Here is a 19,851-nt window from a genome sequence, read left to right on the forward strand (position 1 = left end):
CAAACATACAATGTCCAATTGAAATAGAAACATGACACAGTAACAGTCATTAAGAATACACAGGTGATCCTCAATGTTGATACAGCAACAAGTGTTTGATTCCTAACTGTCTGTCCTTCAAAGGATAATGGGGATGCATCCAATGCTAATGAGACTGCCTACAATTTCAAAAAAGAGGAGAATCAGTCAAAATACTGACTCAAGGGTATATATTACCGTGGCTATTGTCATTGCAAATGACGGTTGTGCCACCAGTAGAGCTAGAAAAACAAGATATATTAGTCTTAGTCGGGAAAAACAAGGTCACTGTTAACTAACCATGCGCCATTTCCGCTCCCAATCACCGTGATAGGGCTGCAGTTGAGCCCAACAAGGACATTCAAGTCATCCAGGACGATATTGAGGAGACCAAGAATTGTCGTAGCAACGGGGTCGCTCGCCTCCACCGCCTGCTGGCAACATTGCAAGCTAGGGGGGCAAGAGTCTCCGCCATCTGTTCGTCGAATAGCTGTGGCAGCCGCAAGGCAGGTGACCGCTGAGAGGGTCAAGAGCTTGTTGAACAACATGTTGAGAGATGTAGAGCTTGAACAGACAAGTGCTGGAGTGTTCGAGTGAAGAATGAAGGATCATTTGCAGAGGCCTCTTATACGTTTTTCTGGGTGAGTAGTTCTAGGTGCCTTTGATGATGTAGAATGAGGAACGAGATTTCGATAGCTGAATGTATTGACTTCAATGTCAAAGTGGAGCTCTTGGGAATACCAAGCAGAAACTTTGCGAGATGTGCCTATAATCCTCGCCAGAATGAGAAAAAATTCCCGTTGAATGTCAAGAAAGCTCAGCTTCGATCAGCGCAAATAAGTCAGAGTGACGCAGGTGGCTGAACGACAAGAGACTTGTGCGGTCCAGAAGGAGAGAGAACATCAAGTCAGGGGGTGTAGTCATGTCCGTGCCTGCAACAGAAAGAACGTCCGCGCTTTTTACTGGCAGTTCAACATGATTTCGTATGAATACTCGTGTGATACCGGTGACATTCATTCTAGGGGCGAAGTAACGTCAGTAACTGGAATTAGAACGGGAAATCATTCATTGGCCGACCACATTCAATATCCAGAGTCCATCGTCATTGATCTTCAACGGCCTCCGGCTAACTTAAGAGCCTCTGGTGCGAGTTGACTTCGGCCGATACATTCTGGAATTCATTCGAGCGAGCACATCAAGTACCTCCCAGTGTCCTTTGGAGCAATTCCCCGCATCTCGAACGATATCATTCATGCCTACGGGCGTGGACTCGCACCATAAAGTTCTGTTGAAGTGCACGGTGTTGCGAACGAACGCTTTCCAAGCAAGCAGAGTCGTGATTCGTCCTAGTAAAAAGCGAGGAGTCGCCCTGACAGAGACTCTCGAAGGATTTCTCACCATTTGCAGCATTTCGATTACAAGGGGGAGGTTTAACGGGTTGCAATCCGACCCAAGGCTTGAGAAAAGTCGTGCTCTATTTTTATTCGTACACTAGTAACTGTTGCAAGTCGCAGTTCGGCCTATGTGTGCGAACCACCGGGGGCAGCATCTATCCAAAGTCCACCCAAGTAATGGTCAAGTAGAGATTCGTCTTGTGGCGGTTGCATGAGATATTCGTAAAGTGGAGTGATTCCGAGAAAAGTGTTGGGAGTTAAATCTTGAATTGAGATCCTCGAGCCAGAACAGTTCGATGCGAAGGTGTGGCAAGGTACTTTATCGGCGTTCATTTTCCTTTCTTTGAATTGTACATTCGTCAAACTATTCTGCCGTTGTAGGCGAGCCCATTGTACCTGATGGTGATCATCTAGTCAGAGGGAAACCCAGTTCTCGTGAACGAAACAACGCACATTTAAATCCAGCCTTGCCCTTCTGTACGCGCTTCTCTACCACCTAGTTACTGTATTTAATGTCAGAATTTGACAGCGAGCCGGAGGCTGGAGGACGAACATGACCGGGGGCCAGGTGAACCAGCTGAAGGAAAGCCTAGAGAGTTTGTGGTCGCGATGACAGGCCGACGCCAATTTAAGCTTAGCTCTTATGGGCGCTAGCGACCAGCCAACTTTATCGTAGTACTCCCATTTCATCTCGATGGCTCTGACAAGGCCAGAACGTTACGATATCAAAGACTCAAATATTGCTCTGCTTGGCTCAGATGTGGGTGCTACAAGTCTCCGACAATCGTCATTTCGGCTCTCAATATCGTTCAGCTCGAAAAACGTGTACGGGAACGCGCTGGAGATAAAGAATCTGCTTGGGAAGATGCAGGAAAGGAGCCAGGTCTTCGCATCTGGAGAATAGAGAACTTCCATGTCGTACCTTGGCCTGAAAAGAATAACGGTCTATTCTATGACGGTGATTCATACATCGTCCTTCATGTGAGTCGATCGACAGTTTGTCCAATCGTCCATTACCGCTCATTTGCCATCTCGAAAGAAAAGACATACAAGAAATCTGCCGATTCCGATGCGCTAGCTCATGACCTACATTTCTGGCTAGGCGAGAATACGACGCAGGATGAAGCAGGTACAGCTGCTTACAAGACTGTGGAGTTGGACGACCGTGCGTATCCATTTCCTGCTCACGGGCTATGGTGTTAAGCAGAGCTATTCGTTGACAGATCTCCATGGCGCACCTGTTCAATATCGTGAAGTCCAAGATAATGAATCGAACCGCTTCCTCTCTTACTTCCCCAAGTTTCAGTGTCTGAAAGGTGGAGTCGCAACCGGCTTTCACCACGTTACCGATCCACCTCCGCTGGACTTGAACAAACTCTATCGAATTAGTGCATCCAAGTCCGGTTCTCTGACAGCTCTTGTCATCCGTGAAGTCGCTCCGGTACAGGCAAACCTTAGAAAGGGGGACGTCTTTGTCCTCGACAAGGGATCCAAAGTCCTACAGTTCAACACCAAAGCTAGTGTCGGGAAGGAAAAATTCAAAGCAGCAGAGTTTGTCCAAAGCTTGGTTGATGCCCGACAAGGTCAATGCTCAGTCACTGTCTATGGTTCGTCTCATTTAGTTGTTGAGGATCACCAACTACGTGATTTCTGACCTTTCGCCATTCCCTCATCAGACGAAGGAGGGGCTGGGTCGGGCGTATTCCTAGGCGAATTCGGCGATGGTACTACATTGCAACCCGAAGCTAACGATACGGTCCATACCGAAACGACCAACCCTACACTCTTCCGTCTATCCGATGCGACAGGTCAAGTTGTTTTTGAACAAACTAAACCCGTCAGCTTTGATTCTCTTGTTTCTTCTGACGTATTTTTACTTGACGACTCTTCGAATCCCGATGGTCCGGCCGTATTCGTGTGGTTGGGGAGAGAGTCATCGTTGAATGAACGTCGGTTGGCGGGTGAATATGCCCAGCGCTTCCTCTACGATAACCATCTTGGTGAAAGGTCCGCGGTGCCTGTTATTACGATGAGAGAGGGTGACGAGGCGCCTCAGTTCTTGAAGATATTCGCTTGAGGAAGCATTTGGACGGAAGAGACAAAATATCAATGTAAACATAACACCAGGACAGTTCATTTTCACTCGAAAAAGACAAATTGTCATCCAATGTAAGATCGTTTACTACGTATATATATTAATTGTCTAAAAACTAAAGGAAGTATGGCATATCGTAATCGTACAGTGTAGAAGATCCCGACCAGGATGCAGTGATAGATAATGTACAGTTGTAAGTCGAGTCTAATAGTGTCCGTTTTTGGAAGCAGGAAAAAATCTGCAACTTAAGCACTCTCGGCGGCGTATTGCTTGAGAATCTCGGCTGGGTTCCAGGTGTTGACCTCCTTCATTGTCAATTTGACCCAACCGGTCTCGTCTGGTTCGCCTTCCTTGGCAGCTCCGTTCGAGAAGATGGTGGTGAAACCGATACGCTCATGGAGGTCATCGGTGGCTCTTCGGCTTGCGGTCTGGATACGGGTGCCACGGGGTTTGCGGATGCGTTCGTACATCGCGAGACCGGCTTTCGGGTCTTGAGTGAATTGAGGGTATTCCTTAGAGAAGACGAGACCGAGCACAGCAGCATCTTCGAAGGCCTGGCAGGCTCCTTGAGATTGATGAGGCTGCGCAAAGAAAGAGTGAGTTCAGAAGATTGTCATTATCGGATATGTAGTTCGAAGCGGCGACTTACCATCATGGGGTGAGCGGCGTCTCCAAGAAGACCGACGTTGCCCTTGACCCAGTACTGTAATGGAGCGAAGGATTTAGAAAATGTATGACGGATGATAGTCGGCCGAACTCACTGGGTAAGGCTTGTGGAGGTACAATCTCCAAGGCATCCTTTCGATGGAGTTCCTCAAAAGATCCTGGCAGTCCTTGTCCAAAAGATCCTTGTAGGCGGCGACAAGGATTTCATCAACTGCGACTTCCTTGAATTGGAAACCTTCAGACACATGCTGAAGGGCGAATTCGGTGGGCATGAAGCAGTAGAAGGAAGTGATCTATAGGCAAGTCACGATTAGTTCCTGACTCCAGATTTGTCGCAAGAAAGGTGGGATAAACGCACAGTACCGCCAGAGACTGAGCACATGACAATCTTGAAGTATTTGTTGATATCGGGTACCTCGAATCCACCCCAGAACTGGATGGCTGGGTCCAAGCTGTAATCCACCAAACCGAGACGCTTCACGTCCTCAGTACGCACGTTACATCGGAAGCACGTTTGAGGAGCAGAGGTCATGTCGGGAATGACACCGATGCTTGTGCGAACTTTGGACTACGAGGAATTGAGCACATAGTCATCGAGCGCATAAAGAAAGGACGTACTCGGATACCGTCGGCGCCAATGATTATATCGGCTTTGATGGTCTCTCCATTGGTGAAAGATGCAGTCCCTTCCTCGTGGTCTACACTCTCGCAAACATAGTCGACGTGGACCGTGACAGGTTCACCGACGCCCTCCGTAGATGTGGCAGCAGTGAGAAGCATCAGATGTAAGTCTTGTCGATGGAACATGTTAGTTTCCTGATGGAAAGGGTAGGTAAGATGCGGAGTCAAGTCATTCAAAGTGCATAGAAAACTCACGTATCCCCATTTTTCCTTGTAGTCCTCCATACCATAGGAAGCCAAGGCTTTACCGGTCTTCCAGTCTCTCATAATAAGGTTCTTCTGCATAACAGGGTTTCCGATGGACATGTCGCATCCCCATTCATACAGCCATTTCGTTCCGTTGGCGGCGCAGGTAATGGACGCTAAAGTACACTTCAGAGGTCAGGTTCTAGAACGAGCAAGTGGTCACCAACCTCCAACTTCAGCGGTGAAGCTTCGTCTTTCGTAGATGGTGACTGTAATCTCTTTGTTAACTCGGTATTCAGTGAACAGTAATCGCCGATCTTTACCTTTGTGTCCTTGACGTCTCAAAGATAAAGAGGCAGCCAAACCTCCGACACCACCGCCAATGATAGCGACGTCCAGTTTTTTGAAAGACATTTCTTTTGCTAACGAGAAGTTGAAGAGTCCCTAGACCTGTGAGATGAAGGAAGGAGGTGTTGCTGTTTTCTCTGCCCATCCCACACCTCTATATATTAGGACTAATGACGAGTGCAGTATAACCCAGAATAGAGATCCTAATCGGCCGCATAATTCAAAAAACCCAGACACAGATATATTGTGTTGTATCGCGGCCGCATTCACTAACGACGGTGACGGCGGTGACGGAGAGTCCACGCTGGAACCCGCATTTTGGAGACCTGCTCGAAAGAGGCAAGTCCACGGAGTTCAAAGTGATGGAAGCGATTTGGAAACCAGGTAGAAATCTAAAGTGGGAAGACTCGGAGTGTAGATCTTATGAACCTCATAATACCCAGAAAGCACAAGCGAAGAGATTTGGAAGCGATCTTTAGAGTCGACTTGCCCATGTCTGGCAGTTCTCGACAATAATCAGAAGGAGCTGCAATGAAGAGCGGAAACTAACCGGCCGAAACGGGTAGGTGTAAGTCATCGAGCGGGTCGAGACCGTTAGCGACAAAGAACCAACCGACGCAAGTTCGCAATACACATGCACAGCCACGATATTATTATCTTATCTCTCCCGCACCCCCACCAACTGTTCCTTACTCCGTGGCTTTCAGTCTCCACTTGCAGAATTTCAGGTGATTTGAATCCTCGACGGTGGGTTGAATACACTGGAATCTTCCTCCGTGTCCGAAAGCCGTCTTTGTTACTTACAATAGAATCCGACGGAAGTATGCAAAGCGACGAGCCTTTGACATTGGTCTACAAAACTTGCGATTCTGGACCGATTAGATTGGACGTTCACCCTCCGACTGAAGTGATCTCGGGCGTTGGTGCGATTGTATACTTTCATGGTGGTGGCCTCACAGTCGGAAATCGCAAGAGCTGGTTTCCGACATGGTTGCAGAGTACGTCACAAGTAGTTGAACATACTTCTTTTCGACTCACTTCTTCCCATGTAGAACGCGTGAATCAAGCAGGGCACCTCTTAATATGTCCGGATTATCGTCTCCTTCCAACCGGTGGTGTAACCGGGCACGAGATACTACAAGACATTCGCGATCTCTTCGCTTTCATCTTCGGCTCCGAATTTGAGAAAGCTCTAGACAAACTTCAATCAAAAGAAGGGGCATCCTCCAAACTCGACCCCAATAGGATCGCTGTCGCTGGAACAAGTTCAGGTGGTACCTGTGCTTATCTTGCAGCTATCCACATAGAACCTAGACCACGAGCAGTATTATCAATGTACGGCATGGGTGGCGACTTTCTGGTGAGTATTTCCCTACTCGGTCTTTTAAAATGTCACTTACATTCAGATCGGTTTAGATTCCACACTACTACACATCAAAGACAACGCCCTTCTTTCGCGGACGAGAACTATTGGAGCCCAAGAAGTTCACTCAGTATCTCTATCCGTCCGTCTCTTCGGAGCCTTCAAAATCCATCTCAGAATCTTCACTAGAGTACCACCCACCAACATCCCCCACGCCTGGTTATCCTGCAAATCCTCACATGCTTCTTTCACGACTTTATCTTCAGCTTGGCTCGTTCCTCGACTACTACACTGGCCAGCATCACCCAAGCCTGAGCGCTTCCTTACGTGAAACGTCCTACCAAAATTCGGAACCTGGAACCAGGAAACTACTACCGGGAAACATAGACGATCGTCATTCCTGTCTATTTCCTAGCTTGAATGTACATCCAAACTGGCCACCAACTCTCCTCGTTCACGGTTCCGAAGACAGTGCCGTTCCAGTTGCCGAATCTCAGCATCTGCACGAATTGCTGCTAGCGGCGGGAGTGTCGTCCGAATTGAAAGTCGTAGAAGGAAAAGAACACTCATTCGATTATGAGCCTGACGCGGAGACTAAATACCAAGATTTATTTGACCATATTGGTCGCTTCTTGGATACCCAGCTTAGGTAGCGTTTTCTCGGTCTTGAATAGATATCGTTCGAGTTCATCTTCGCCCCCGCGTCTTAGCGCCTTTTCATCTGAGAGCTATGGTCATTGCGAGACAGTCATCGAGATCCAGCAGTGATAGTACGGATATCACTATCACCAGTCGACCCTCATTCCCCTTACCCTACCCCCACATCTGACCCACCGTCACCGTCCTCCTTCACCATATCCACTAGTAGTGATACTCGAACCGGTAGTAGTGGTGGTGGTGGAGATGGCACATCAACCTCACATTTGTCGTTCTCAAGCGGGACAGTCCCTTTTGCCTTACGGGGGGAGGGAAGATGATTCTGAATCGAAACCCAAAGCCAAAGTGATCGTGTGATGGAGAAATAAGAGAAGATGGCGAAACTTGTGAGGACGTTTGGTTGAGAATGTTCCGCTTGAGTTGGTTACGATTGGACAGCTCAGGGCGTGATGCGGAGTCGGAAGTCTAGTGGCGTCGCATGGCTGAAGAAGATCCCCCTCCGGCTCGGCGAGCCGATTGATTGCTAGTCCTGGATCTCCTATACCAGACACAAGACTACGTGCATATCTATCCACGGCACCAGAGATCGTTAACCACCTCGAAGATTTCGCCAAGGAGACCTTCCACACTACTGCACTTTACATGAAATAGCCTGGAAAAATAAAGACCGTACCACCTTTGTCGAAGATGTTGTTGGCTCTTACAAATCCCTCAAACTTTTCCGGTTATTCGCTGACAAGTCTCCAAAACGCCTATTGGTCACTCCTGAATATAAACCTGCTCTTTGCCAGACTCTGGTTCAACGGACATGAGGTCTTCAGAACAACGTTTACTTAGGAGGAATCTTATTCAAGGATGCGGTTCGCGAAGGCTAGTAGGTGAATTCCGATGATAAAGGTGAAGACCCTGAGTATATGGGTACTGGTCCGGATTGGCCCACCTCATTCAGTCCCCAAGGTGCGTTTATCGTCTGTGGGACCCCCGGCATCGGTAAGTCTTACTACGATTCGCCCCTCAACACAGGGGGAGGGGGGCACCAGACCTGATGCATCACCATTGCCTATTGGACCACCGGTGCTTCTCTCAGCCCTTGTTTCAAACATTTTCACTGTATGTATAACTCTACATGTAACATGCAACCGCTACTTGAACTACAGGGATCGTCAGTTTCACTTTCATGTTTCCCAAACACTCATATTAGGATTACATTGGGTGAAATAATACACATTTTAACAAAAGAAGCCGAGTTTCATGTGGCTGGTTCGCCCACTGTCCAAGAATCCGTCACTATTTTTACTGGGACAACTAACTGATGACGTCCGAAAGCCGCTTTTACAGGTTCTGCGGGGGCAACTGACAGGACGAGAAAATCCTACAAAAGAGTTTAGAATGTAAATCATATGAGCCCATAATCGGCGAACCTACCTTTACACTTAAACGCCCCGCAAAGAAACTGGGATTCCTTAGATCCTTCGGGACTTGAATCGTCCCTTGCCAATCAAGACTGTCCTGCCATGGGCCTGCTGGATTGCAGACAGGTGGGGATACAGCACGGATTACACCTTGAGACAGGGTGTGGTTTTGCCAGTCTTTTTGGTCGCCGACAAGAAGCGTGCACTGGCGTAAGAGAGACACCCTCACGGTCGGTGGTGTAGGCGAGGTCGGGGAATGCCCTGAGAGGCTGCTTAGGGAACAGCGTGGACCGCTTAGTTGGACATAAAAAGGTATAGTCTCGGAATATGCGAAGGCCCTAATGGAGGGGATAAAAATCTACTCGGTTTATTAATCAGTGAGCCCTTATGGGGAAAAAAGTTCAGGAAAGTTCGTACAAGTGCGCTGACCGGGGGTAACGTTTTGGGCGATCGTGATGGAATTGTCGTTAAACTTTCGTACCATTCCCCAGGAAGAGTCTTGAGGGCACATCGGATTAACTGGACATCTGGCACAGGTGAGAAGGAGGCTGGCCGAGAACGAGGCATGAACTCCATCGGAATGACCATTCTATTAGATCTCGGTCGTTTAATAGCTGTGTCCATAACTCAGAAAAACTCTCACTTTTTGACTTTCGTCCAACGGCCAATACCTCGGCCTACAGCTTTGATCTCGAGGGTATAGTTGCAAACAGCTTTAAGTCCAGAAGGGCCTAGACAAGCGAGATCGAAGGACGGAGGTAAGGGATACGAGGTGTTTCCGTCCTTGAAAGCGGAGGGAAGAACAAAGGAGAAAGGCATGGTCTCAGGACAAACTGAGGAGGTCCCAGCAATAGAGAGACATGACCAAAGAGTCTGCCGCTGGTCCACCAATGTCACCGTACAGGACTTGAAAACCGGGATATGTAGGTACATTCGGCCCAGGAGCTGCGCGTCAGCTGAGAAAACGTAGGTGCCAGACGTGTAGAATAGCGAGTATATTTACCTTGACTGTGACCTCTGTTGTTCCTTCACGATTATCGAGTGCGACCGCACCGTTCACAGAACTTTGTCGTCCGTACGTTGGAATAGTCGCGTCATCCTCCTGCTCAGTAAGGGCAGCAACTATTCCGCCACACCGTTTCTTGAAGGTGCCACGGGCAAGTCCCTGAAGGCTTCGCGTCTCTTGAATGAGCTGTTCGCCGAAGAGTAGTTTGCAGGAATAGCATGGCGGCGGTCCGACAACTTGAGCACAGTACGACGGTGGTGTTTGTGTTTGGGTATTACTACAGTCCATAGTAGAGTGAATGTAGTGGAGAATGGGAGCACAAAAATGAAACCCGAGTCATTTATATGTTCCTTGTAAGCCAAACTCCTGGGGAATGGCGTTTGCATGAGTCAGCGAAATATGGGGTAGAACGCACGGACTTACCAACACCAAGGGGAAAGGGAAAGCCCGAATAATCAATTCGCACTCATGTTCAACTCATGTACGAGCTTTAAAATCTCGAATTATCGTCGACTGTAGCCAGGAGAGGTTGAATAGAGAATATCACGATTGGCCACTGTCGTCCACTTCGTTTTTGAAATAGAGTCGAGCTGAGAGACTCGTAAATGGTTGCAGCGAGAGATGTCCTGATAGAGAGGCAACCCGGGTAAACCCACTAGGGTTTGAATACTTATTGATGATAGGTAGTGGTGACGAAACGGATACGAGTAAAACTGTCCTTTGACTCATTTCCTGATTCTTGGTGTGAAAACGGTCATTGAATCAAGCACAGAACCCAGTACTCCTCACGTACTCTTCACTATTCATGATTATTTGATTTCATAGGCATCCCATCCTACTTCCTCTAACCTCTCAACCTTGCCCATCACCTCCTTTTCAAGCTCAACCAAATAACAACCCATAGCCTCTGTGATCTTGAAATCTCCGGCTGATAGGATCCTCACAGCTAATAGCCCAGCGTTCATTCCATTATTAATCGCCACAGTAGCGACTGGTATTCCTCGCTAGAAAAGATCAGAGGCAGTCAATTAACAAGGATGACCATGATAAAACAAAACTCACCGGCATTTGCACAATACTGTGTAAAGAGTCTACACCATCTAAAGAGCTTCCCTTCACAGGAACGCCAATCACCGGAAGGGGCGTCAAAGCTGCCACCATCCCAGGTAAATGAGCAGCGCCTCCAGCCCCAGCGACAATGACGCGCAGACCGCGACTAGCAGCTGAGCGCGCGTATTCCACCATTCGATCAGGTGTCCGATGAGCCGAAACGATCGTGAGTTCGTACGGTGTTTTAAACTTGTCCAAAATCCGAGCCGCAGGGAGCATGACAGGCAGATCTGAGTCCGAGCCCATGATGATCCCGACCAAGGGAGATAGATTCGAGTGGCCTCGACAGGGAAGTTCGGGTGCGTATCGGTCAATTTCCTCCTTTGTTGATCCTGGAAGAGCCTCAAGCAACGGGCGTAGTCTGGCGGATAGTTCTGCATCCGAAGGTGCGACGACAGTGATGTGACCCATTTTTCTGCCTTTGCGGCATTCTGACTTGCCGTATAGGTGAGTGGAGGCACCGGGGATTGTCAGTGCGACGTCCACGATTGACTTAATTTCTGACATGGATGACGACGCGCCGATTAGATTCAGCATGACCGTTGATGGAACCTTGAGGTCAGTTGAGCCGAGAGGTAGCGAGAGAATGGAACGGAGGTGATTCTCGTATTGAGAGGTTTCACATGCTTCAATGGTGTAGTGTCCGGAGTTGTGAGGCCGTGGGGCAATTTCATTAATGTATATTGCACCTAAACGTCGAGGAGAGTAAATGAGCAGACGTGGTCAGGTAAGGATATAAGGAGATCGCACACCATCCTTCATGAGGAACATCTCAACTCCAAACACACCCGCTCCATCCAAAGTCGCCACAGCACGCTCTGCAACAGCTCTCGCTCGTTCTGATAGTGAAGGGTCGCGGCTTCTGAGAGGTGCGAAAACGAGATGGCATATATTGTCCTTATGGATAGTCTCCACCGTTGGATATGAGGTGACGGTTCCATCGCGCGCTCTGACAACCATGACAGCAATCTCCTTGACGAATGTGACCCACTTCTCAGCGTACAACTCTCTACCACCCAACGCATCGATAGCCTCGTTTGCATTTTCAATATCCTTCAACACATAGTTTCCTCGTCCATCATAAGCCAGTGTCCTCGACTTTAGCATTAATGGTAGCCCAAGCTTGGCAGCAGCTTCTTTCACAGATTCAACAGTTGAATCCACCCGCAAGTACTCTGATATTGAACATCCTTTCTCCCTCAAGTGTTCCTTCTGTCGAAATTTGTCCTGTATAACCCTGATCGTACTTGGGCTGGGATGAATCTCGATTTGCGTTGATTTCTGTACTTCTTCCAGAGCATCGACATCGACGTGTTCGATCTCTACCGTAAGGACGTCAACGGCAGCCGCAAGCTCTTTAATCTTGATAGGATCTTTAAAGGAACCATCGATGTGCTTCAATTTTGAACCGGCGAGGGACGCGACTTGTTTAGCGGGAGCTGACTCGCCGATGTCGAGTACAGCGATTTTGATATTCAAAAGGGAGGCTGACGCTGCCAACATGCGACCTAGTTGGCCACCACCTGCATCAGTGAGAAAAAGATTGGAATGAAGACCTTTTTTTTTTTTTTCAGAGGATCATCCAGGCTCACCGAGTATTCCGACAATCTTTTCAGACATTTGTATGCACCGGTTCACGTCAAGTGAAGCATGCGATATTGGGGTGACGGTACTTGGATGGTACCCTCGAAATCGGAGCAAGATTGAGCAGATAAATTTGCAATGACCACAGTGACCGAGATGCTCGATGTGCAAACAGAAAAAAAAAATGACGCACGGATGTAGATCCGGCAAAAAAAAGGGTACCCTACAGCCGGTGAGAAGTTGTAGTGATGATTGAAAAATGCAGGTTCTTTGTACGTATACTGAAGTAATATTATGTATGAGTACACTTTATTTACCGCTCATGAGAGGTTCCGTGTAAAATAGATGTAAATGCGACTGAGAATAATGCTAGTCTAAAGATCTCAAAAGAGAGTCCAAGTTGAAATACAGTGAAAAAGTAATCTAGTTGTGAGCGTACGTATCATAAACTTTTGAGTGAGCAAGAAAGAGAACAGGACAAGTCACGATGAGTCCGGCGCTTCCCTCCACGAGTCCGTGACAATTTTGATAGCTATATGAGATTGATGATATTGTAGTTTTGATTTTCTATCCGCAGGAATTACAGTTAAGAGAATGAAATCCTAGAAGAACGCCAATTCATTTCTTTCCCATATACCGGAGTGATTAAAGCTTACCTTGACATGCAAATCTCCCGCATGGAAACCTGGAGCGGAGAGGGTTTTTGGAATTTCGAGTTCACCTTGCCAGTCGAGACTATCTTCCCGCAAGCAAGCTGCATTCGTGATGCTACCCACAGGCGGTGGTATCGGCCATAACTTGGAGTCAGCGATAACGTTGTTCCTCCAAGCCTTGGGACCGTCGATGTTCAGCGAGGCCTGACGTAAAAGGTTCACTCGAAGGTTCGGAACCTTACCAGACGAATCTGAGAGGTCGCGCAACGAGCATACAGGTCCAGTTAACTGGATATGGAAGGGGATAGTCTCGCCGTATGCAAAAACTTTTGTGGAAGGGATAAAAACCTGCAAAGCACATAGTGTTAGCGTTCCCGACGCGTCGATAAACCAGGGTTGGACATACATGTGCGTTGACCGGAGGGATGGTCTCGGGCGAACGTGAGGGAATCGTCGTCAGAGTTTGGTGCCATTCCTCAGGAGAAACCTTGAGGTCGGAAAAGAGGTCGCACTCTGCCGAAATGGGACGAGGCGGTCGTGAGCGTGGCAGATGTTTGAGAGGGATGCTGATTCTAAAAAAGTTGGAATTAGGGACGCGTAAGTCTATATTGGCGCCTAAGATGGCGGAAACAAACATACTTCTTGGTCTTCATCCAATGTCCGATACCTCGACTGTGACCCTTCACAACCTTGATCTCAAGCGAATATTTGCAAACAGCCGTTAGCCCTGAGGAGCCTAGGCAGGAGAGATTAAAGGTCGGCGGTAAAGGATACGAGGCGCCTTTGTCTTCAAATGTGGACGGTAAAGTGAGCGAAAATGGCAGTGTTCCCGGACACATTGAAGAGGAACCGCTGGCAGAGTTCGATGACCAAAGGATTTGGTGTTGTTCCACCAAGGTCACCTCACGAGAGTTCACCCCAGGGATGAGAAGTCGCATTTGGCCAACAACCTGTATATCATATCACCCGTCAGTAGGGAAATTGTGACCACCAGAGACGTGTAAAATATACCTTTGCTTTGACCTCTGTGATTGTTTCACGGTGTTCCAGTGCGATAGCACCATTTATAGGATAGTGTCGTGAGTATATGGGTGTTTCCGCGTCATCTTCCTGCTCCGTGAGTACAACTTTTACTCCCCCAGATAGTTTTTTAAACGTTCCGGTGGGACGACCTAAGGCGCGTGGCGTTCGTTGAATGAGTTGCTCGCCAACAGCTGGATCACAAGAGTAAGATGGCGGAGGCGAAGAAACAGAGTAAGTTGGAAGTGTCTCTGGCGGACGGGTCATTATAGTCATTCCAGTGAATGAAAAGAGACGATGGGTAGTAGTTACCTAGTCATTGAAGTTTCCGGTCATTTTATATGTGCAAGAGCTGTCAATGTTTTTAGGGTGCTGCAAACGAGTCATCGAGGGATCGGCTTGTAAAGTGTGAGTAAGCATAGCATTGTATCAAGCGCTTGCGCCCTGCCAGACCTTCTGGATCATGATCCGGATTTCGGAATATCGTTGGGCACGGGTTACCCACAATTCGGGGCCGTCAAAGAGGGTACTCTCACAGAAAATGGAAGAACGTAAACGGAACACAATTTACATAGCAAGAGCCTCGGAAACTAGTCATAAACAGCAGTGCGAGGAAGTTGTTCATTTATAGAGAAAAGAGCGTGAAATTTTGCTACATCTCTAACAATCAGAAACGAAATCTAACAATCAAAACAAATGAAAGTCAGAGATTGGTGATTGATAATAACAAGCGCTGTGTATCAGTGAGGTGGTCCCTACCGATTCCTTTCGAGCGTTGCCAACGTTCGTTCCAATTGTTGAGCTCTCCGCGCATCCTGAACAACCTCCCACTCTGAATCCATACTACGGTAACTCACCGGCCTTTCCGGTGTCGTCGCTGTCGAGTCACTAGAGACCGGTCTTTGCGCTCGAAGACTGTTCCTGAGGAAGCCGCTCAAAAGCAGTGTGCTTCCTCTGGTATTCCCATAGGCTGGCGGTGGAGGCTGAGCAATGATATGATCTTCCGCATCCCCGGTACCAACACCACTCTGTGCCAGAGTAGCAGCATAAGTTGGCAAAGGAGGTCGGTTCCAAGGTGAAAATGCCACTACAGGATCTGAATGATTACCATATCGGATAGACGAGGGGATTATCTCTCCTGGATGTAAGTGGGCATAACGCTCGGCTCGTAGACGGTAAAGTCGGCGTTCCAGGAAAAGAAGCTGTCCAAGGATTGCGATGGTGAAAACCACATGGACGAACACGGATGAAGGGATTGTGCCTGCTGCATTCCCCTCTTTAACCGCTTTCGTCTTCTTGTTCATCAAGAGCACCGTTACCACCCATCCAGTAATAGTCCCGAAAACCATCAACAGTTGAATGAGGAATGCCATTAGAGTTGACAACGTAATGCCACCGTAACATATCTTCCTCGACCTCTTTAATGGCTTGTTGATAGCATTATCGGTCGAGGAAGGGGCAGGAGAGGGAGAGGTCGGCGGAGGAGTAGTGGACGATGGAGTAGGAGTATCGGAGTGGCTCGTATTTTCTCTGTCTGCAGGATGTCGCTCGGGAAGTACTTGCTCAGGAGAGTTGCTGGTTTCCTGCGCCGTCCCTTCTTCATGCAAATCTTCCCTGTACCCAATTTCACCTCGCTTCAGCGGCAAGGGACCTGCCTGTGGCCGCACTTCTTCGACTGTGGCCGATGAAGATGAACCACTCGGCGTCAAAGGACCAGCCGATGTCATCCTCTAAAGGTGACGTTTTGACCAAATGAAGAAAAAAAAAAAAGCTTGCGCCTGGCAAGGTCACTGCGGGAAAGCTAGCCTGCAATGAAAGACGTTGTAGAAAGCCAAGGTGTTGAATTGCCACTGGCACTGCCAGCGCAACCGCCAACGGTCATAGCAACGTGGGAACATCGTCGCAATCTAAACCATTTCAAGTAAACTATCCACATTTTCATTCTCTTATCTTCAGAGGCTGGCGACATAAAACGGGTATATCACTGTAGGTGAAGGGTAGGCTAAGAAACAAGGCGATAAAGCTCATAATATGTCATCAATATACTTCGCTTCTTCCTTTGGAATAATAGCGCCCAAATCCACCACCGTATAGAATGCGAAAGTCTTGGTCTCCGTAACCTTAGACCCCGCTTTCGACGGACTTCCCATGTCGTTACTCTCCGACGGACTAGGATCGTCTGAACGGTAGGTAAACGAGACTAACATATTGAACTTAAAAACACCGGTCAGCTTCGCAACATAAACGCTCGAAATGACTCGACTCGCCTTGACATTTCCCCTAGCCTCCTTACCAATCACAACCTCTCCACCAATCACCGTCGTGTTGCCTTTCTTTTCCAGGACCCCAACAGATTTTGGTTTGGTTTTGATTTCCTTCTCACCCCTCAGTCGAGCCTCCAACACCTCGTCGTCATCAAGCCCAAACATTTCGTCGTCCTCTTCATACTCCCAAGCTTCGGCAAAAGCGGAGATAGTAAAAGGTGACGTGGGAAGGGAAATGGCAAAGGGTGGTCGACGCGCTTTATCTGGAGCACCCTCAGAATGAGATACGTGCATTCTCTGTACCGATAATCTGACTTGTATTGGGTCGTATAGAGGATTTGACAAGGCAAGATTGAACGGATAAGTTTTTCCAGCTTGCAACTCGCATTTTCCTTCACGATCCTCGTCCGGTGGTGCCGTTGTAGACTTTACCATGGAACGCTTCGCAGACTCTACCGCCAATGCCTGTTGTCTATGAGGGAGAGCCACCACGATCGCAGGAAGATAGCTGGCAGCGGCGAGTTTGATCTTGAATCGAACAGATTGAGCTTTTTGTTCTGGTTTGATCAAGATGTGTGTGCAAGCTGGACACCGTTTGGATCGCTTGGAATGTAAGGGTATTCGAAGGGGCTTCAGATCTCTGTAGGGACGAGTGAGTGGCTGTCAGTCAAAGAGGGAAGACGAACCTAGTTTCGATTGACGTTGTCCAGCTCAAACTCCATCTCTGCTCCAGACGCGCTATCTCAGACACATCTTCCAATCGTTTCATCATCTCTACATCCAACTCCCCACCACCGGTGCCATGTTTACTAGCCGTAGTGATATCCACTCTGCTCTTGTACTGCGGCATCTCGTCCTTGTTGGCTGATTTGTCTTTATGACCTCGTTGACTTCGTGTTAGAGGAGTATATTTCGCAACGCCAGGTATATCTCGCGCAAGAGCGGCGGTCGCAGCTGCTGTGATAGGATTCGTGTGCGGTGAGTGAGCTGCTTGAGTCGGAAGGGTAGAAGAAGAAAGTGATGATGCACGTATGATGGGTTCAAAATGTTCCTTCAAACGGTCAAATTCCAAAGAATCTAGGGCAGAGTCTTCAAACTTCTGGAGCTGAGCTGCAGTCAGAAGCAGGTGAGTAGGACATGTAGATTATAGACAAATGTGTACACACCAGCCAGACCAGTGGGTTTCTCGAAAGTCATGCCTACTTCAGAAGAATCCCATCGACAATAGTTACAATAGAGTAAGAAAGGCGGCTCTCCAACTGCACTTATTGGAACCATCAGCCTGCCATCTCCGGGATCCGGCGGGTCAGAAGGAACGACGGATAATGTGTTTCTGCAATTCGGGCACATGAAGCAATTCCGAGCACATCTAAGCTTACGTTGGATCAGTTATAGACCACGTTTTTTCCGAAAACGAAGGATTGACTACTTACCTATTCTTCTCCGCTCTGACGCTCGCACTGGGCACTTCGAATAAGCAGTTTGGGCAATAATAACCACTGACTTCCACTGAAACACAACGATTACAGCGGACCGCATCACACTCTTCACAAAAGAAGAGGGTATGTAGAGGGTGGAAACTATAAGATGAGGAAGGAAGATGAGGAGGGGGAGGCACTGGTGATGTTGAAAGGCATGGACAATGGTATAGGATGCTGGGAGCTGGCATATAGCTAGCTGATGATGAGAGTGATTCAGGTTTCTTTGTCACATCACATGAACGGTGTGACGATTCGTAGCACGCGCGCCCTGGTATTTGACGCGTCGGTGTTTTCGCGTGTCACCAACGTTGGTCTCCTTCTCCTCTCCATGTATACTGGATTGAGAATACGCGCCGACCCCGTCTTTCGAATAAAGCTTAAGAACCACCTCTATAAACGGGCCCACTCAGGTATCAGAAGCTGGGACGCTCTTTAAAACTTGACCTTTTGTCCTCAGTCTGCAGATCCAAAATCTCAACATTAATGAACCACTCTCTTGAGGAACGGTGGGAGGGGCGGCTTTGGACAACATTGTATATCTATTTCGATGAGCCTTGCGTTTTCATCATTCATGATGACCGCCGTAAATATTATGAGCTGGCACCTAGCAAGCTGCTGTTCAGAATTGCAAGCTTAGATTCAGCCAAAACGAGGAGACTAACAAGATTGCGGTGGAAACATGGGTTATTACGAATGGGAATTTCGAGGCAGGAAAAGTTGGCGTAGTCTTTACCCGATGACTGTATGTAGTACCACAATCGATACATGCATCTTTCCCTCAAGAAACACCATAGTAATTTTTATTATGGTGCAGTCTCTCACCGGGCAGGACGTGTGAAGAGTATCCTTGTCATCGTCGTTCGGAGGTCCAAGTTCTCAAGAATACTAGTTGCAGCTTCAGCATTCAGGCGCAAACTTAAGAACGCTGGATATACCCCAGACAAAGGGAATCAAATCTCCATCTTCGCATCCTCGACCTCCCCCTCATTCATCTTCATCTTCGCCGCTTTGTTCTTCGGAATCGGAATCGCGCTCGTCATTCTCGTATCCTCAGTCTCCTCAACTAGCCTCTTCACCCTCCTCCAAACCTCCCTCGCCGCTTCCTTAGCCATCCCCCTCGCCTTCAAAATCTCTTCCTCATCAAACCCAAACCCATCCCATCTCCTCCAACTCGACCAAACACAAGTAGCACCAGATTCAGACAGAGGTTCAAAATCAGAGAACAAAAACGCGAAACATCCTCCCCCAACAAGATCTCGAGCTTCGTCTTCCGTAGGATCAACAACGTACACGTACGTCGAGTCCACCCGAATGCAACCCAAAGAAACCGCACAAACGACACCTCTCATAGGTATCGATCCTGCATTTATCAAAGCCAGCGTACAAGCGTTTATCATCGACGCTACCAATCCGTCCTTCCATTTCGAACCAGGACTCGAGACAAGCGTTTGTATAACTATCTGAATCAACGTTCGAGGATTTTGTGTGAGAATAAGCGAAGGTGTTAGAGCGGAAGAGATGGAGGACGATAGGAATTTGGATTCTGTGGAAGGAACGTTGGATATCGGTCGAAGATGAACTTCGAGGGTCGCTTGAGAAGGGTGTTCTGCCGCTAATCGAACCTCGATTGGGCCAGATAAGGAGACGAGAGCTTGGGGGACAGAACCAAATCCAAATCTAGCTGAGCCATCGACTCTAGATAGAGTATCGAAGGAGAGAAAAACCTCGCGAAGTGAAGTGCTCGAGCGACCGCCGGCGCGTGTAGTCATGATAGTTTTTACTCAAAGAGTTTTATTGTCCGCCGTTACAGAAAAAACATGAATGGTACTAATTTTTTTTCCAAGTATGAGTGTTACAATAATGTAATTGGTCGGTAAAAAGTAATCGAGAGAACAATCAGAGCTAAGTAAAAA

General features: G+C 48.0%; 10 protein-coding genes across 11 annotated transcripts; 2 read left to right on the forward strand and 8 right to left on the reverse strand.

The window, feature by feature from the left end:
- Nucleotides 1-117: 117 nt before the first annotated feature.
- E1B28_012179 (uncharacterized protein) lies at nucleotides 118-671 on the reverse strand (the record flags this gene model as incomplete). Its single annotated transcript, XM_043157261.1, has 3 exons — nucleotides 319-671; nucleotides 217-260; nucleotides 118-158 (listed from the first exon to the last, which is right to left on the reverse strand). The coding sequence occupies exons 1-3, from the start codon at nucleotides 564-566 to the stop codon at nucleotides 118-120; spliced, it is 333 nt and encodes a 110-aa protein (XP_043004628.1). The 5' UTR covers nucleotides 567-671.
- A 1,412-nt stretch (nucleotides 672-2,083) lies between these two features.
- Nucleotides 2,084-3,574, forward strand: E1B28_012180 (uncharacterized protein). Its single transcript, XM_043157262.1, has 5 exons — nucleotides 2,084-2,172; nucleotides 2,226-2,393; nucleotides 2,457-2,577; nucleotides 2,636-3,019; nucleotides 3,089-3,574. Exons 1-5 carry the CDS (start codon nucleotides 2,107-2,109, stop codon nucleotides 3,487-3,489), a joined length of 1,140 nt encoding a protein of 379 aa, XP_043004629.1. The 5' UTR covers nucleotides 2,084-2,106; the 3' UTR covers nucleotides 3,490-3,574.
- A 130-nt stretch (nucleotides 3,575-3,704) lies between these two features.
- E1B28_012181 (uncharacterized protein) lies at nucleotides 3,705-6,012 on the reverse strand. Its single transcript, XM_043157263.1, has 9 exons — nucleotides 5,939-6,012; nucleotides 5,364-5,884; nucleotides 5,268-5,309; nucleotides 5,050-5,216; nucleotides 4,792-4,989; nucleotides 4,532-4,741; nucleotides 4,269-4,466; nucleotides 4,157-4,210; nucleotides 3,705-4,088 (listed from the first exon to the last, which is right to left on the reverse strand). The coding sequence occupies exons 2-9, from the start codon at nucleotides 5,452-5,454 to the stop codon at nucleotides 3,753-3,755; spliced, it is 1,296 nt and encodes a 431-aa protein (XP_043004630.1). The 5' UTR covers nucleotides 5,455-5,884; nucleotides 5,939-6,012; the 3' UTR covers nucleotides 3,705-3,752.
- A 21-nt stretch (nucleotides 6,013-6,033) lies between these two features.
- E1B28_012182 (uncharacterized protein) lies at nucleotides 6,034-8,161 on the forward strand. Its single transcript, XM_043157264.1, has 5 exons — nucleotides 6,034-6,135; nucleotides 6,198-6,386; nucleotides 6,441-6,748; nucleotides 6,805-7,794; nucleotides 7,852-8,161. Exons 2-4 carry the CDS (start codon nucleotides 6,212-6,214, stop codon nucleotides 7,402-7,404), a joined length of 1,083 nt encoding a protein of 360 aa, XP_043004631.1. The 5' UTR covers nucleotides 6,034-6,135; nucleotides 6,198-6,211; the 3' UTR covers nucleotides 7,405-7,794; nucleotides 7,852-8,161.
- Nucleotides 8,162-8,657: 496 nt separating this feature from the next.
- E1B28_012183 (uncharacterized protein) lies at nucleotides 8,658-10,114 on the reverse strand (the record flags this gene model as incomplete). The annotated part of the gene is made up of 5 exons (XM_043157265.1): nucleotides 8,658-8,780; nucleotides 8,834-9,178; nucleotides 9,238-9,409; nucleotides 9,464-9,765; nucleotides 9,824-10,114. The coding sequence occupies 5 exons, from the start codon at nucleotides 10,112-10,114 to the stop codon at nucleotides 8,658-8,660; spliced, it is 1,233 nt and encodes a 410-aa protein (XP_043004632.1).
- Nucleotides 10,115-10,635: 521 nt separating this feature from the next.
- ADE2 (phosphoribosylaminoimidazole carboxylase ade2) lies at nucleotides 10,636-12,556 on the reverse strand (the record flags this gene model as incomplete). The annotated part of the gene is made up of 4 exons (XM_043157266.1): nucleotides 10,636-10,830; nucleotides 10,889-11,625; nucleotides 11,689-12,459; nucleotides 12,529-12,556. 4 exons carry the CDS (start codon nucleotides 12,554-12,556, stop codon nucleotides 10,636-10,638), a joined length of 1,731 nt encoding a protein of 576 aa, XP_043004633.1.
- A 446-nt stretch (nucleotides 12,557-13,002) lies between these two features.
- Nucleotides 13,003-14,469, reverse strand: E1B28_012185 (uncharacterized protein; the record flags this gene model as incomplete). Its single annotated transcript, XM_043157267.1, has 5 exons — nucleotides 13,003-13,122; nucleotides 13,177-13,521; nucleotides 13,580-13,745; nucleotides 13,813-14,123; nucleotides 14,185-14,469. The coding sequence occupies 5 exons, from the start codon at nucleotides 14,467-14,469 to the stop codon at nucleotides 13,003-13,005; spliced, it is 1,227 nt and encodes a 408-aa protein (XP_043004634.1).
- Nucleotides 14,470-14,948: 479 nt separating this feature from the next.
- On the reverse strand, nucleotides 14,949-15,920 carry E1B28_012186 (uncharacterized protein; the record flags this gene model as incomplete). Its single annotated transcript, XM_043157268.1, has 1 exon — nucleotides 14,949-15,920. The coding sequence occupies one exon, from the start codon at nucleotides 15,918-15,920 to the stop codon at nucleotides 14,949-14,951; it is 972 nt and encodes a 323-aa protein (XP_043004635.1).
- A 225-nt stretch (nucleotides 15,921-16,145) lies between these two features.
- Nucleotides 16,146-18,170, reverse strand: E1B28_012187 (uncharacterized protein). Of its 2 annotated transcripts, XM_043157270.1 has the most exons (6): nucleotides 17,891-18,170; nucleotides 17,624-17,831; nucleotides 17,487-17,567; nucleotides 17,144-17,411; nucleotides 16,461-17,097; nucleotides 16,146-16,406 (listed from the first exon to the last, which is right to left on the reverse strand). In XM_043157270.1, exons 2-6 carry the CDS (start codon nucleotides 17,805-17,807, stop codon nucleotides 16,218-16,220), a joined length of 1,359 nt encoding a protein of 452 aa, XP_043004637.1. In that variant the 5' UTR covers nucleotides 17,808-17,831; nucleotides 17,891-18,170; the 3' UTR covers nucleotides 16,146-16,217. The 2 variants fall into 2 exon arrangements, with proteins under 2 accessions (XP_043004637.1, XP_043004636.1); XM_043157269.1 differs by having other exon boundaries at nucleotides 17,144-17,567; nucleotides 17,624-17,826.
- Nucleotides 18,171-18,590: 420 nt separating this feature from the next.
- E1B28_012188 (uncharacterized protein) lies at nucleotides 18,591-19,720 on the reverse strand. The gene has a single exon (XM_043157271.1). The coding sequence runs from the start codon at nucleotides 19,705-19,707 to the stop codon at nucleotides 18,889-18,891; it is 819 nt and encodes a 272-aa protein (XP_043004638.1). The 5' UTR covers nucleotides 19,708-19,720; the 3' UTR covers nucleotides 18,591-18,888.
- Nucleotides 19,721-19,851: the final 131 nt, after the last annotated feature.

The sequence above is a fragment of the Marasmius oreades genome, chromosome 8 (genome assembly GCF_018924745.1).
Source record: "Marasmius oreades isolate 03SP1 chromosome 8, whole genome shotgun sequence".
In the NCBI taxonomy this organism is placed as follows: domain Eukaryota; kingdom Fungi; phylum Basidiomycota; class Agaricomycetes; order Agaricales; family Marasmiaceae; genus Marasmius; species Marasmius oreades.